This window comes from Oncorhynchus clarkii, chromosome 24, assembly GCF_045791955.1.
Source record: "Oncorhynchus clarkii lewisi isolate Uvic-CL-2024 chromosome 24, UVic_Ocla_1.0, whole genome shotgun sequence".
Lineage (NCBI taxonomy): Eukaryota > Metazoa > Chordata > Actinopteri > Salmoniformes > Salmonidae > Oncorhynchus > Oncorhynchus clarkii.
In genome coordinates, this window is record NC_092170.1 from 22,371,409 (window position 1) to 22,388,060 (window position 16,652).

At 44.5% G+C, this 16,652-nt stretch overlaps 1 protein-coding gene across 1 annotated transcript in view; it reads left to right on the plus strand.

Moving 5' to 3' along the window:
- The window catches only part of LOC139382679 (cell adhesion molecule DSCAM-like), a 123,124-nt gene that overhangs the window by 75,507 nt on the left and 30,965 nt on the right, over nucleotides 1-16,652 (plus strand). The window contains exons 4-10 of the mRNA XM_071126767.1: nucleotides 4,892-5,038; nucleotides 5,234-5,512; nucleotides 5,733-6,008; nucleotides 8,296-8,592; nucleotides 9,757-10,029; nucleotides 14,628-14,906; nucleotides 15,166-15,285. Coding sequence (XP_070982868.1) covers nucleotides 4,892-5,038; nucleotides 5,234-5,512; nucleotides 5,733-6,008; nucleotides 8,296-8,592; nucleotides 9,757-10,029; nucleotides 14,628-14,906; nucleotides 15,166-15,285 — 1,671 coding nt within the window. The remainder of the gene's footprint in view (nucleotides 1-4,891; nucleotides 5,039-5,233; nucleotides 5,513-5,732; nucleotides 6,009-8,295; nucleotides 8,593-9,756; nucleotides 10,030-14,627; nucleotides 14,907-15,165; nucleotides 15,286-16,652) is intronic.

Here is a 16,652-nt window from a genome sequence, read left to right on the forward strand (position 1 = left end):
GCCATGATGGAGCCATGTTGTCAGCCAGCCGGGTGTCCATGCATCCACCCTACTGCGCTATTGGCTGAGGAGGAGCTCCCTGACTCCCTGTCCTTGCATGGTGAGGTCAGCAGCCCAGTGACCTGACCTCAATTATACCAGATTAGAGATCAGATCCCCGGCACGCTGACCTCGGAGCAGCCACCAATTAAACTCTGAACATGCCCTCAGAAAAGAACATCCTGTCCAGGAGGACAAGGAGAGAGTGTGGAGGAGCAGGCGGAGCCAAGATCCCTGTCACTACAATGTCCACACCTATTTCCCATACATTTTTCCCATTGAGGTTTTCGACAATGCTTTTGAGCATTGTAGCGTTTTGTACTGCTATTTCCATGTCTTTGACTACAGATCTGTATTTGTGTCTTAGCATATTGCTTTAGTCTCCCTATCACACATTAGCTGTTGGCGAAGTTGAATACACAGCTGTGTGTAGATTCACTCTACCAATAAGATTAGAGCTAACCCACTGGGCACACACTGGTTGAATCAACGTTGTTTCCATGTCATTTAAATGAAATTACGTTGATCCAATGTGGAATAGATGTAGAATTGAAGTGCCCATTGGGAAGCCACATGGCCAGAATAATCCTATCCGTCATCTCTCTATGGAACTGGGAAACACAGTCTAAGTCACCAGAGGAGCCAGAACCCCCTTCCCTTAAAGAAGAGGATGCACATTCTCAAGTCGTGTCTTATTTAGCATTCTTAGTATGCAAGTCTTATTTAGCATTATTAGTATGCAAGTCTTATTTAGCATTCTTAGTATGCGAGTCTTATTTAGCATTCTTAGTATGCAAGTCTTATTTAGCATTCTTAGTATGCAAGTCTTATTTAGCATTCTTAGTATGCAAGTCTTATTTAGCATTCTTAGTATGCAAGTCTTATTTAGCATTCTTAGTATGCAAGTCTTATTTAGCATTCTTAGTATGTGAGTCTTATTTAGCAGCTTAGTATGCAAGTCTTATTTAGCATTCTTAGTATGCAAGTCTTATTTAGCAGCTTAGTATGCAAGTCTTATTTAGCATTCTTAGTATGCGAGTCTTATTTAGCAGCTTAGTATGTGAGTCTTATTTCGCATTCTTAGTATGCAAGTCTTATTTAGCATTCTTAGTATGCGAGTCGGGAGAAATTTGATTTAGTCCCGGGAAAAGTGAGGGTGATTAGATTAAGTGTGTTTCTAGAGAACGAAGGGAGAGCTAGCTCCTTCAGATCAGCAGGGCTGGGAAGGGAATGTGTGGAGCTGGGCTGAGCTGGGCTGGACAGGGCTGGGAAGGGCAGGGTTGGGCATGGCAGGGCTGGGCTGGACAGGGCTGGGAAGGGCATTGTTGGGCAGGGCTGGGCTGGACAGGGCTGGGAAGGGCAGGGTTGGGCACGGCAGGGCTGGGCTGGACAGGGCTGGGAAGGGCAGGGTTGGGCACGGCAGGGCTGGGCTGGGAAGACCAGGGCAGGGCAGCACTCCTGGCACTTTTGATGCTCTGCCTTTATCACAAACACCAGGCTGCCTGTTTCAATTATTTCACCTCAGGTTCAGAAGCTTAATCTATACATACAAATATGCTGAGTATATAAAACATTAAGGAAGCCTGCTCTTTCCATGACATAGACTGACCAGGTGAATCCAGGTGAAAGCTATGACCCCTTATTGATGTCAAATCCACTTCAATCAGTGTAGAAGAAGGAGAGGAGACCAGTTAAATAAGGATTTTTAAACCTTGAGACAATTGAGACATGGATTGTGTATGTGTGCCATTCAAGACAAAATATTTAAGTGCCTTTGAAGGGGGTATGGTTGTAGGTGCCAGGAGCACCGGTTTGTGTCAAGAACTGCAACGCTGCGTTTTTTTACGCAGCATTAACAGTTTCCTGTGTGCATCAAGAATGGTCCACCACTCAAAGGACATCCAGCCAACGTGACACAACTGTGGGAAGCATTGGTGTCAACATGGGCCAGCATCCCTGTGGAAAGCTTTTGACACCTTGTAGAGTCCATGCCCCAACTAGTTGAGACTGTTCTGAGGGCAAAACCTCAATATTAGGAAGGTGGTCCTAATGTTTGGTATACTCTGTGTATACTCAGTGTATAACAGTACTGTATGTCTGGAGGATCTGATACAGGCTAACATTGATAGGGACAGAGTATTGAGTACTGAGATAGTTGAGAGAAAGACTACTAGAAAGGAGAGCGAGATAGGAGAGAGAAAGACTAATAGAAAGGAGAGCGAGATAGGAGAGAGAAAGACTAATAGAAAGGAGAGCGAGATAGGAGAGAGAAAGACTAATAGAAAGGAGAGCGAGATAGGAGAGAGAAAGACTACTAGAAAGGAGAGCGAGATAGGAGAGAGAAAGACTACTAGAAAGGAGAGCGAGATAGGAGAGAGAAAGACTAATAGAAAGGAGAGCGAGATAGGAGAGAGAAAGACTACTAGAAAGGAGAGCGAGATAGGAGAGAGAAAGACTACTAGAAAGGAGAGCGAGATAGGAGAGAGAAAGACTACTAGAAAGGAGAGCGAGATAGGAGAGAGAAAGACTAATAGAAAGGAGAGCGAGATAGGAGAGAGAAAGACTAATAGAAAGGAGAGCGAGATAGGAGAGAGAAAGACTAATAGAAAGGAGAGCGAGATAGGAGAGAGAAAGACTACTAGAAAGGAGAGCGAGATAGGAGAGAGAAAGACTACTAGAAAGGAGAGCGAGATAGGAGAGAGAAAGACTAATAGAAAGGAGAGCGAGATAGGAGAGAGAAAGACTACTAGAAAGGAGAGCGAGATAGGAGAGAGAAAGACTAATAGAAAGGAGAGCGAGATAGGAGAGAGAAAGACTACTAGAAAGGAGAGCGAGATAGGAGAGAGAAAGACTAATAGAAAGGAGAGCGAGATAGGAGAGAGAAAGACTACTAGAAAGGAGAGTGAGATAGGAGAGAGAAAGACTACTAGAAAGGAGAGTGAGATAGGAGAGAGAAAGACTACTAGAAAGGAGAGCGAGATAGGAGAGAGAAAGACTAATAGAAAGGAGAGCGAGATAGGAGAGAGAAAGACTACTAGAAAGGAGAGTGAGATAGGAGAGAGAAAGACTACTAGAAAGGAGAGCGAGATAGGAGAGAGAAAGACTAATAGAAAGGAGAGCGAGATAGGAGAGAGAAAGACTAATAGAAAGGAGAGCGAGATAGGAGAGAGAAAGACAATAGATTTTCTTTCATTTTGATTTTCTGCTGCAGACTGCTGAGCCCCTGTCTTCTCTCTAGCATCCCCTCTTCCTGCTCTTCAGTCTGTCATAACACAATAACAGAGGTCTGACAGCTTAAAAGACACTGGAGGAGCATGGAGGTGCTTGGGGAGAAAATTGCTGCAGAACACAGGCTGCTCAGCGGCTAGAGAGAAATACCATTTTGTCTCGCACAAGATGGATTCCACTGTGAGATTGCAGGGTACCAAAGACAGAATCAAAATGGAGAACCTTTAAAAAAGCTTCTTTTTTTTTTTACATAATTGCCATTGGCCTATGTTGGTGATATCAAATACTCTGATACAAATCACACCATTTTATATTTTCCCTTTGATTGCACAATGTATTGTGACAATATTGAATATTGAAGAAGTAAATCATGCATATCATTTATGAATATCAATATGAAAGAGATATCATTTTGATATATCTGATCTCCTCAACCTTTAAATAAATGCCTGGCAATGATAAGGGCACGCATGCACACACACACACACACACACACACACACACACACACACACACACACATACACACACACATACACACACACACACACACACACACACACACACACACACACACACACACACACACACACACACCACCCTCCCTCTACAGATCGCACTGCTGGTTGCCCGTCACACAACTGCATTTAAATCAGGAGCTAGAAACCCCTTCAGGATATCAAATCCATGGACTCTGGTGTCTATCCTAACTAGGTCAACTCTTACAATAGCTGCAGACTCTTTCTCCCTCTCCTCCCTCTCCTTATTTTTACTACCTTTCAATAGTGGATTTTTATTTTTTATTTATTTCTATGAACAATAGATAATGAATGAATTATTAAATATGCCAATATTAAATGCAGGTAAAATATTTCTTTATCCGGTCCTTTTGTATTTTTTACCAATTGATACTTGTCATTGATTCTCTGTAGATTTCAGGCCAGAATGGTGCAAGACGTTTTACAGTCCATTTTGATCAGGCTTTATCTAAAGACACCTTCCTCGTTGTCAGAGACAAGGCACAGCCCTGCTACTGTAGCTGGTTTTAACTGAAGCTGCCCCTGGCTGGTGTTCCTTGGGGCCTAAATGCTCACTAAGCTGTCTCTGTCTTAGCATGCTCGCCACAGCACAGTGAAGACAATCTCCTGTAAATTGCTTTTTCGATCAGTTTTGACATCAATCTGCTCTCCTGGGGATAACGCATGCATATGATTGCGAGAGGAAGGTATCATTCCTTATGGATGTTGACAACCCCACTCAGTCGGGTTTGATCCCCAGAATTAACATAATATTATTGCACAGACTGAACTGCTAGTGACACCCAAAGAGGATTTGGTTGCTGTAGCAGAGGTTTAGACCAGATAGATTGCTGGAGCTAGGGAGGGCAGAGGCCAAATGTAAAGGTTATCTCAGGTAAAAGGTCTTGGAATGATATGTTTAAGGATATGTATAATAGAACTTATCTAGATAATTCAGTACTGTTTGTGAATGCCATTGATTATGCGGGACCGGGTGTATTTTCCAGCTGGATGGCGTACTACAGTAGCTTCCTATGAGCTGATTGGCTCCTGTAATTTTTTATGTGAATAATCCCTCCTTTCTTTCTCTCTCTTTTTCTCTTCCAGGACCTAGATTTCTCATCACAACCACAGGAGCCTTGTATATTCTGGACGTCCAGAATGAGGATGGATTGTATAACTACCGCTGCACCACACGTCATCGCTACACGGGCGAGACCAGGCAAAGCAACAGCGCCCGGCTTTTTGTGTCAGGTCAGTCTGTGCTGCCCTAAATACCTAAATAACGGTACCCCAGAAACATCTAGATATCTGTACAGTACACCATGTTGCAGTAATACATCAGAAAACTCTGCATCTTCATACACTGCAAAGTCCACAATACAGTGAATGCTATCGTAACACTCTCTATTCTTATCATAACAACTTCTCTCTCTTATCTCTCATAAGATCCCACCAACTCAGAGCCGGGGATTCTGGATGGCTTTGACCGTCGGGAGGTCATGGCGTCCCATCGGGTGGAACTGCCCTGTAAGGCGTCAGGCCATCCCATGCCCAAGTACCGCTGGCTGAAGGACAACAGCCCCCTGGAGCCCGACACACGTTTCCGCCAGAGTGTCACGGGCCTGCTGATAGAGAGCGCCCAGCCCACCGACTCTGGCACCTACGTGTGTGAAGTGTGGAACAGCTATGGCAACGCTGAGGTGGTGGGCCGGCTTATGGTCAAGCGTGAGTCCAAACACCACATCACACTCACACATCAGGAGCTATCCCAGCCTGGGTGCCATGATGTCTCTGCATTAGCTGCTCTAGCCCTGTCACTTTGTTGATCTATTTCTTTGATAATGTTCTCACAACAAAATAGTTGTGTCACGGTATAAGAATGTCACAGGCCACCAGTTTGGTTTGTGGTTTTTGATGTGTGTTCTGTGTTTTCTCTGGTGTCCAGAGCCCCTGAAGGCGGTGGTCAGCCCACGAAAGGTGAAGGGCAGCGTGGGTAGTAAGGTGTCCTTGCATTGCAGTGTCAGTGGCTCTGATGAGTATGAGCTGTCGTGGTATCGTAACGGAGAGATCATCTACCCTGGCAACAACGTGCGGATCACAGGCATCAGCAGGGAGAACCTGATCATGGAGGGCATGGCCAAGAGCGATGGCGGGGCCTACCAATGTTTCGCCAGGAAGAACAAAATGTCTGCTCAGGATTTTGTTCAGGTCATTTTGGAGGGTGAGATACAGTACAGGTTTCTTATAAAGATCAATGCTACTATGGCAGTTATTTGATATATTGGTGTTCTTATAATAAGACAGTAGTTAAAATATACAACCATGCGTTTTTTTTTTCATGTGTACTGTACTGCTTGGAAGTTGACTATAGCATGGGTGGTTATGGTTTTATGTTGTGTGTATGTTTAGTGTCCATGTACTGTACCAGTCAAACATTTAGTCACACCTACTCTTTCCAGGTTTTGTCTTTAGTTTGACCATTTTCTACATTGTAGAATAATAGTGAAGGCATCAAAACTATGAAATAACACATATGGAATCATGTAGTAACCAAGAAAAGTGTTAAACAAATCAAAATATATGTTATATTTGAGATTCTTCAAAGTAGCCACCCTTTGCCTTGATGACAGCTTTGCACACTCTTGGCATTCTCTCAACTAGCTTCATGAGGTAGTCACCTGGAATGCATTTCAAATAACAGGTGTGCCTTTTTCATTTGTGGAATTTCCTTCTTAATGCGTTTGAGCCAATCAGTTGTGTTGTGACAAGGTAGGGGTGGTATACAGAAGATAGCCCTATTTGGTAAAAGTCCAAGTCCATATTATGGCAAGAACAGTTCAAATAAGCAAAGAGAAATTACACTCTATTACTTTAAGACATGAAGGTCAGTCAATCCGGAAAATTTGATGAAACTGGCTCTCATGAGGACAGCCACAGGAAGGAAGAACCAGAGTTACCTCTGCTGCAGAGGATACGTTCACTAGAGTTACCAGCCTCAGAAATTGCAGCCCAAATAAAAGCTTCACAGAGTTCAACATCTCAACATAAACTGTTCAGAAGAGACTACGTGAATCAGGTCTTCATGGTAGAATTGCTGCAAAGAGACCACTACTAAAGGACACCAATAAGAAGAAGAGACTTGCTTGGGTCAAGGAACACAAGCAATAGACATTAGACCGGTGGAAATCTGTCCTTTGGTCTGATGAGTCCAAATTTGAGATTTTTGGTTCCAATGGCCGTGTCTTTGTGAGACACAGAGTAGGTGAACGGATGATCTCCACATGTGTGGTTCCCACCGTGAAGCATGGAGGATGAGGTGTGGGGGTGCTTTGCTGGTGACACTGTCTGTGATTGATTTAGAATTCAAGGCACACTTAACCAGCATGGCTACCACAGAATTCTGCAGCGATACGCCATCCTGATCTGGTTTGAGCTTAGTGGGACTATCATTTGTTTTTCAACAGGACAATGACCCAGCACATCTCCAGGCTGTGTAAGGGCTATTTGACCAAGAAGGAGAGTGGTGGAGTGCTGCGTCAGATGACCTGGCCTCCACAATCACCCAACCTCAACCCAATTGAGATGGTTTGGGATGAGTTGGACCGCAAACTGAAGGAAAAGCAGCCAACAAGTGCTCAGCATATGTGGGAACTCCTTCAAGACTGTTGGAAAAGCATTCCAGGTGAAGCTGGTTGAGAGAATGCCAAGCGTGTGCAAAGTTGTCATCAAGGCAAAGGGTGGCTACTTTGAAAAATATAAAATATAAAATACATTTGGATTTGTTTAACACTTTTTTGGTTACTACATGATTCCATATGTGTTATTTCATAGTTTTGATGTCTTCACTATTTTTCTACAATGTAGAAAATAATCAAACTATAGATAAAACCTGGAAAGAGTAGGTGTTACTAAATGTTTGACTGGTACAGTACATGGACACAAAACATACACACAACATAAAACAAAATAAAGAAAAACCATTGAATGAGTAGGTGTGTCCAAGCTTTTGACTGGTACTGTATGTGTAGTTGCAGTAGCAGTGACTTAGCAGAAAGGGATTTTGGCCCTGGATCGATACAGGGCCAGTGTTGTGCTCCTGCAGAACAGCAACTGTTATTAGGGTTACTACCCCAGTCAGCTTTAAACTGAGCCTGGTTGCTTGGGCAAGTGTCTCACATGGCCACGGAACTGTATAAGGAGGATATTGATGATCTATAATGATGTAGAACATGCTAGGGTTATCAGAGAGCAACAGCAGGCCACTCTAAAATAAAGCTGTTTTCTATCATGAAGAATTGTTCTTGGTTTTGTGTGGCACATTATTTTCACACTTGTAAGGAATTATTTGAATTGTTTTATGTGAGCGATACCTTACCTGACTAATGTCAGTATAGAATACGTTTACAATGTTCATACAGTACATGATGCAGAGATTTGTCAGGTTTTTCTGTCCAAGCTTCTTATTGTAGTCATATTAACCATTACCCATGGTCTCTCTCCCCTTTCAGACGGCACTCCGAAGATTCTGTCCTCCTTCAGTGAGAAGGTGGTCAACCCCAACGAGCCGGTCTTCTTGGTGTGTAACGTCAAAGGCACTCCCCCTCCCTCCTGCACCTGGAACCTGGACGACGACCCGGTCATCAAGGACAGTCACCACCACCCTGGCCACTACGAGACCCACGAGGGCCACGTGGTCAGCCAGCTGAACATCACCCACACCAAGGAGGTGGACGGAGGGGTGTACCGCTGCACCTGCAGGAACTCGGCCGGGGCGGTCTACCACCAGGCTCGAATAAACGTAAGAGGTGCTTGTCAGATCAGCTCCTCCAAAACAACAAAAACATACACCTAACTCATTTTTGTTTGGTTTCCAAGTTAAATGCCTGTTTCTTTTAGGTTTTTGTTCTATTCTCCCTCCTTTGCTAAGTGCCTACATATTCCTAACCTTTTTATTTGAGCTCATTTTCTGTCTTTCTTTCTTTCTTTCTTTTATTCCTCACTTTCAGTTTCAGCTTTGGACTCCATTGTTTAGTTTCTCCTAATTTCCTACATGTTTTTTTTTTTTTATCCCTGTGTGAATTTCTCTTGTCGCATTGCCCCTCTTTGTATGATTGTGATACTCCAGCTCTATAGCTTTTTCTATTCTAACACTGCTATTTCTAGTCGCCCATATGTTGTTGGCCTGTTTGCATGTCAGTCCCTCATACTGTCAAAGACAATGCCAGGTCACAACCAATCATGTTTTGTCAGTGTGCGTTTGTGTATGTGTGATCCATCCATAACATGTCTGTTCTATTGATTGTGTCTCATTTGTTGGACAGGGACGTTCTGCTTGCTATAATACCTCTCTTCCTGTCTTTAATAGTAATCTGATCCTCTACACAGATGCAGAGATGTTGCAGAGATGATTCCCTTCAGCTGATTTACACTGCTGTTCCATGTGTAGATGTTTGAACACATTTGACCAATGTATTTTATTTGTAGGCCTTACTGACAGGCAGGTTTTCAGCCCAGTGTGGTGTATACTGGTAAACGCTGTACTGCATGTTTCTATGCTGGTGGTGTTTTTATTTTAGGACTGTAAAAGGGATTATAGTTATCTCTCTTTTGTTTCCTTGGTTAGTTTCTTACTTACTTTTTTGTTGTTGAATGTATAGTTTATTTATTCAACGAGACGGTTAGTTTCAAGTGGCTCTTGGATTTGTAATGCAGATAACTCATACAGTGAATATTGTCCACTAAAATGTTCTGTCTTTCAGCTGTCAGCCAACCCTACCTTGTCCTTGTCTAATTTGGTCCTGATTTCACAGCCCTCTCTTCAGAGTCTACCATGAGGTCCTGTGGTAAAAACAAACACATTTGGGTGTGCTGTCAATACATACGGCTTGATGTTGCTGACTGTCATTTCACAATCCTCTCACCCATAAATGTGTTTATAGAGAGCTCTCTCTCCCTCTCTGTATTTTTAGGGGCTGCCAGCATCCGTCCAATGAAAAACATCACAGCCATCGCAGGGCGGGACGCGTACGTCCACTGTCGCGTCATTGGCTACCCATACTATTCCATCAAGTGGTATAAGAACTCCCACCTGCTCCCCTTTAACCACCGGCAGCGGGCCTTCGAGAACAACGGCACTCTGAAGCTGTCCAACGTGCAGGAGCTGGACCAGGGAGAGTACAACTGCAGGGTATTGGTCAAACCTCATCAAGAGACCAATCAGAGCGTCCATCTCAATGTCAAAGGTAGGAAGAGCCTGCCTCCCTGACAGTACACAAGGTATTTTTTATAATATCCACACTAGCATACCACAATTTGGAAAGTGTAAAGGAAGTCACACTGCTTTCTTAGCGAATACCACTTCCTCTCGATTCAACCCATACCCGGCACGAACTTGGTACCTCTGTCTTGCTAGCACACATGACCACCCTCCTGAAGCATCTTACCAGTCTGCACCACGTGAAAAGCTAGCTACTCACTGGCGCAAGTGTGGACACTTCAGGCTGAGGAGTAGGTTACACACATCACTATGTGCTACATAAGCATTCTAAGAGGTATGAGATTGTGGACAGTAGAACATGGCAATGCTGTAGGCAGAGATAGGAAGTGACCTCGCAGGTCATACTCCCATTGGCCAGAGCCATCATAAGCTACAGAAAAAATGCCTGACATTCACCACTGCTATGACTGCGCTTCTTTGGTATGTGAGACTAAACTAGAGTCATTAGTATGACTGCACATACAGTAGTGATTGAGCTTGATTACCAGAGACCCAGAATACGTAATGGGAATGTTAACGAGTGATTCCCCATGCCTCATATCCATGTCATGAATGATGCAGCCACTGCTTAAAACATTTCCAGGAGATGAGGCTGGGGCGGGGCGGGGGAAAGGGGATCCACATGATATAAAGCAACACTTCCCCGCTACAAGTATCTTAGTTCATTTGCTCTGCTCAAGCTTCAAATTCTGAAAGCGGCTGGGGAGATCCCAGGAGTCCATTATCCCTACTTTGTTGTGAATTAAATCAGTGCTCAAGTGCTGCTTATTTCAGTGTTATTTTAACTCATTGATTCTCAAATGCAGCTGACTTGCGAGATGGCTGGAGAGTCCCCTGAGAAGGTGCCACAGTGGACTTACTGAGCAGGATCTCACATCTAGGTCGTTATCTAGTCTAGCATGGGGCCTGATTCTTCATTCATTTGTATAACATGTTGTTTTTTCCCTTCTTGAGGGTCGTTTCTAGACAGACTGATGTGGCATGAGTCACCAAAATACAGAATCACCCCTTCAAGTGTTTATGGAATTGTACACCTGTTCTTGGTACTGTTTGCTCCGACTCAGAATACAGAATGTTCGGCTAGACTGGAGGAATGACTAAGGTGGAATTAGGTGATGATTCACTCTCAGTCCTTCTGAGTTCAGAGTCTATTCAACGATTTCCAATGACCAAAGGGATTGATAGAATATTGAAGTATGACACACAGGAGATTGTACCGGTATAGTTTGAGTTTGAGTTTGAGTTTATTTTATTTTTACAGGGACAGTGCACATTAATCAGCCAGCCGGCTCATTTTCAACCGCAATCCCTGGGCAGGTTATTAAAAACAATTACAATATAGACAATAGCAACATAGGACAAGCAAGACATAGCATACAGACAGAGTAACATAGGACAAGCAAGACGTAGCATACAGACAGAGCAACATAGGACAAGCAAGACGTAGCAGACAGACAGAGCAACATAGAACAAAAAGCAGCAAGACAAAATTCATAAAAGCAACAAAGTGTTTCCACACCTCACAAGTTACAGACAACAGACATGGAAAGCGGCAACACACAGCTAGGGACCAAGTTCACAAATCTGATTGACCTTTAGCCATGTCTTCAAGCATTTTGTGAAAGTGTGATATGTGGTGTAGTTATGTGTGTCTGATGGCAGTGTATTCCAGACATGGGAAGCTCTCACAGAGAAAACGGATTTACTAAAGGTGCTTTTCCTTAAGGGAACTATACAGTCACCTCTCATGGCAGACCTTGTGGATCTGCTGCCATATGTTTGGGTTTTCTGTTTAACAAAAATACTGAGTCAAATCAAATCAAATCTTCACATACACATGGTTAGCAGATGTTAATGCGAGTGTAGCGAAATGCTTGTGCTTCTAGTTCCGACAATGCAGTAATAACCAACAAGTAATCTAGCTAACAATTCCAAAACTACTACCTTATAGACACAAGTGTAAGGGGATAAAGAATATGTACATAAAGATATAAGAATGAGTGATGGTACAGAGCGGCATAGGCAAGATACAGTAGATGGTATTGAGTGCAGTATATAGATATGAGATGAGTATGTAAACAAAGTGGCATAGTTAAAGTGGCTAGTGATACATGTATTACATAAAGATGCAGTAGATGATATAGAGTACAGTATATACGTATACATATGAGATAAATAATGTAGGGTATGTAAACATTATATTAGGTAGCATTGCTTAAAGTGGCTAGTGATATATTTTACATAATTTCCCATCAATTCCCATTATTAAAGTGGCTGGAGTTGAGTCAGTGTGTTGGCAGCAGCCACTCAATGTTAGTGGTGGCTGTTTAACAGTCTGATGGCCTTGAGATAGAAGCTGTTTTTCAGTCTCTCGGTCCCATTTTTGATGCACCTGTACTGACCTCGCCTTCTGGATGATAGCGGGGTGAACAGGCAGTGGCTCGGGTGGTTGTTGTCCTTGATGATCTTTATGGCCTTCCTGTGACATCGGGTGGTGTAGGTGTCCTGGAGGGCAGGTAGTTTGCCCCCGGTGATGCGTTGTGCAGACCTCACTACCCTCTGGAGAGCCTTACGGTTGTGGGCGGAGCAGTTGCCGTACCAGGCGGTGATACAGCCCGACAGCATGCTCTCGATTGTGCATCTGTAGAAGTTTGTGAGTGTTTTTGGTGACAAGCCAAATTTCTTCAGCCTCCTGAGGTTGAAGAGGCGCTGCTGCGCCTTCTTCACGATGCTGTCTGTGTGGGTGGACCAATTCAGTTTGTCTGTGATGTGTACGCCGAGGAACTTAAAACTTACTACCCTCTCCACTACTGTTCCATCGATGTGGATAGGGGGGTGTTCCCTCTGCTGTTTCCTGAAGTCCACAATCATCTCCTTAGTTTTGTTGACGTTGAGTGTGAGGTTATTTTCCTGACACCACACTCCGAGGGCCCTCACCTCCTCCCTGTAGGCCGTCTCGTCGTTGTTGGTAATCAAGCCTACCACTGTTGTGTTGTCCGCAAACTTGATGATTGAATTGGAGGCGTGCGTGGCCACGCAGTCGTGGGTGAACAGGGAGTACAGGAGAGTGCTCAGAACGCACCCTTGTGGGGCTCCAGTGTTGAGGATCAGCGGGGTGGAGATGTTGTTGCCTACCCTCACCACCTGGGGGCGGCCCGTCAGGAAGTCCAGTACCCAGTTGCACAGGGCGGGGTCGAGACCCAGGGTCTCGAGCTTGATGACAAGCTTGGAGGGCACTATGGTGTTAAATGCCAAGCTGTAGTCAATGAACAGCATTCTCACATAGGTATTCCTCTTGTCCAGATGGGTTAGGGCAGTGTGCAGTGTGGTTGAGATTGCATCGTCTGTGGACCTATTTGGGCGGTAAGCAAATTGGAGTGGGTCTAGGGTGTCAGGTAGGGTGGAGGTGATATGGTCCTTGACTAGTCTCTCAAAGCACTTCATGATTACGGAAGTGAGTGCTATGGGGCGGTAGTCGTTTAGCTGAGTTACCTTAGCTTTCTTGGGAACAGGAACAATGGTGGCCCTCTTGAAGCATGTGGGAACAACAGACTGGGATAGGGATTGATTGAATATGTCCGTAAAGTGGAGGGGGAGCCAGGCCATTTAGGATCTTGAATACAAGACATGCATTGGTGTATTGCACAAGATTTTTCCAACTCAGGAGCTCATGCTTTCTGAGAATGTAACAGTTTTGATGGCTATTGGGCTTCCTATCAAGCACTTTGAGAGCCTGTTTGTAGACTGACTGAATAGGTCTTAATGTTGTACAGCAAGCTTGGGCCCAACTAGTCAAGCAGTATGTTAAGTGGGGGAGTATCATAGATTTGAAGTACAGTTTTGCTACCTCTGTAGTCAAACAATTTCTTATAAATCGGAAATTAGCTTGGTTGAAATTTTCACATGCTTTTTAAAAGAGAGGTTGGAATCAAGTATGATGCCAAGGTATTTAAAATCAGATACCACCTGGAGCTTCTCCCCTGACACATAGACATCTGGCTCAGTAGCATCTGTTGCCCTCTTTGTGAAGAACATGCAAACAGTTTTTTTTACATTGAGATGCAAACACGAGTCACTGAGCCACTTTGTAACCTGGACCATTACAGTAGTGAGTTCTTGTGCAGCTTGTTGTTTTCTCTTTGCATGCACATATATCACTGTATCATCTGCATACATTTGAACTTCAGACCCAGTACAGACAGAAGGCAGATCATTTATGTACATGCTGAACAGGAGGGTCGCCAGTATTGACCCTTGGGGCATGCCCACATCATAGCTAAGAGTGGGAGACAGCTCATTGCTCACACTGACACACAGTTCTGCCTTCAAGGTATAATTTCATCCATCTCAAGGCATCAGGGGAAAAGTTGAACTTGGACAATTTTGTGATGAGAATCTCATGGTTAACAGTATCAGAAGCCTTCCTTAGGTCCAGAAATACAGCCCCAGCAACGCTCCCTTTGTCCATCTTGGACTTCACATTTTCCGGAAAAAAGCAGTTGGCTTTGTATTGTCTCTCAGCCTAATGTGGTTATGGTCACTTCTCCCCCTCTTCCCCTCCAGTTCCACCGTACATCCAGCCCTTTGCATTCCAGCGGTTCTCCATTGGTCAACGCGTCTTCATCCCCTGCGTGGTAATGTCAGGTGACCAGCCCCTGGACATCACCTGGCAGAAGGACGGGCGGCCAATCCCTGCCAGTCTGGGGGTTACCATCGACAACATAGAGTTCACCAGCTCACTGCGGATCTCCAACCTGTCCCCAGACCACAACGGAAACTACACCTGCATTGCACGCAACGAGGCTGCAGCCGTTGAGCACCAGAGTCAGCTCATTGTCAGGGGTAAGAGGAGGCTAGCACGTTGTTCCTCTGTCTCTGTCTCTAGATGTATCTCTCTTAGGTTCCCTCCTCTCGCTCCCTGACTCGTACTGTCTTTCTTTCTCTCTCTGTTTCTGTTTCTTTCTCTGCTCCTCTCTCCGTTGCTTCTCATCTGTCTTTATACTGTGATTTCTCTCCACTGCTCTCTTTTTCTCTTCTACTATCTTTCTGTCTCAGAAGTACTAGTAAGTCAGTCTGTGTGTTGTTCCCTCTGCTCCTCCAGTTCCTCCCCAGTTTGTGGTGCAGCCCACAGACCAGGACGGGATCTATGGCAAAACTGTGACCCTCAACTGCTCTGCTGAGGGTTATCCACGCCCCACCCTCGTATGGAAACACTCCAAAGGTAAACAGATACGTAAATCAAGCATCAGAAGACTGTCGGTAGCATGAATTAAATGGTTATACAAACGTATTAATGGACATTGTTTGGGGATATAACGGCAGCTCTTTTGGAGGGATTAACGGTAGTAATAGTTGAAGGCATATGGGTTCCATCTGTTTCGTCCACAGCCCGTGTATGATGTGGTTCAACAACTGCAGGTGTACACACACACTGTCACAGGTCGCAGGTGTACAGCCACTGTCGGTTGTGAGGTGGGGGAGCTACCAGTGAGGTGTGAGAGAGCAGGTGAACAAAGTGCCACAGCACTTGACCTGGATAGCTGAAGAGGGGACCCAGGTGTTTGCTGCATCGCCCATAACCTGGGATGAAAGCTTCCCACAATGGAGAGACAACAACCAATCCAACCAATTGGGTGGTGTGGGGGCCGTGTGAGGGGCATCAAAGGCGTGGAGACAGGGCCAGACAGACAGCAGCCAGGCTTTGATGGGATTTGTTTGTGACTTTGGCTCCCTGGGACCGAGAGGAGATTGGGTTTGATGTGAGAGAGATGCTCCTCAATGTCTTAGACCTCCTCTCTGATTAAAAATGTCTGGCAGAACCTTGGTCTGTCGCCACGGCGATGGCAGAGTGAAGCCTCGGCTGGGGCCTTTATCTGAGATGTACCTCTAATTTGTAAGTGCGTGTGTTGCTATATGTTGTGGTTCTGGATAATGCTTTTTATTCTCCCAGTCAGGTGCTAGCAGAGCAGAGCCACAGAGAGATAGAACAGTGAAGAAGGAAAGGTCAGCTGGTATTAGCATAACTGCTAGCTCCCTCTGGATATGCAAAATCCATCATTCAAGAGCACGTCTTGCTCTCTCTCTCTCTCTCTCTCTCTCTCTCTCTCTCTCTCTCTCTCTCTCTCTCTCTCTCTCTCTCTCTCTCTCTCTCTCTCTCTCTCTCTCTCTCTCTCTCTCTCTCCTCATCTACAAGGCAGCAGAGTGGGAATAGTACTGCCACTTGACCCCTCGCTAACCATAGGCACTTGACTGGATTTTTAATTAAGGACCAAAACCCACAGTTCACTAAATGTCCTTATCTTTACACGCTAACTTTATCGCATGCTAATATCTGGCCCAGTTCAGACATATGTTTAATACTCTATGAGCGAGCCTGGATGTGTTGCTCTAACATAGGTAGACCACTTACAGCTCTGAGTGGATTTCCATTTCCAGGCAGCTCGTTGACCTGAACATTTTCACTATTAAACATTTTCTACAGTACTGAAGTTTGACCTTTTTGAATGAAACTGTCCAACATTACCTCCAACAGAAACATTATAGAAAATGATTATAGAAAATACCTTGTTCCCTAATATGTGAAAAGTA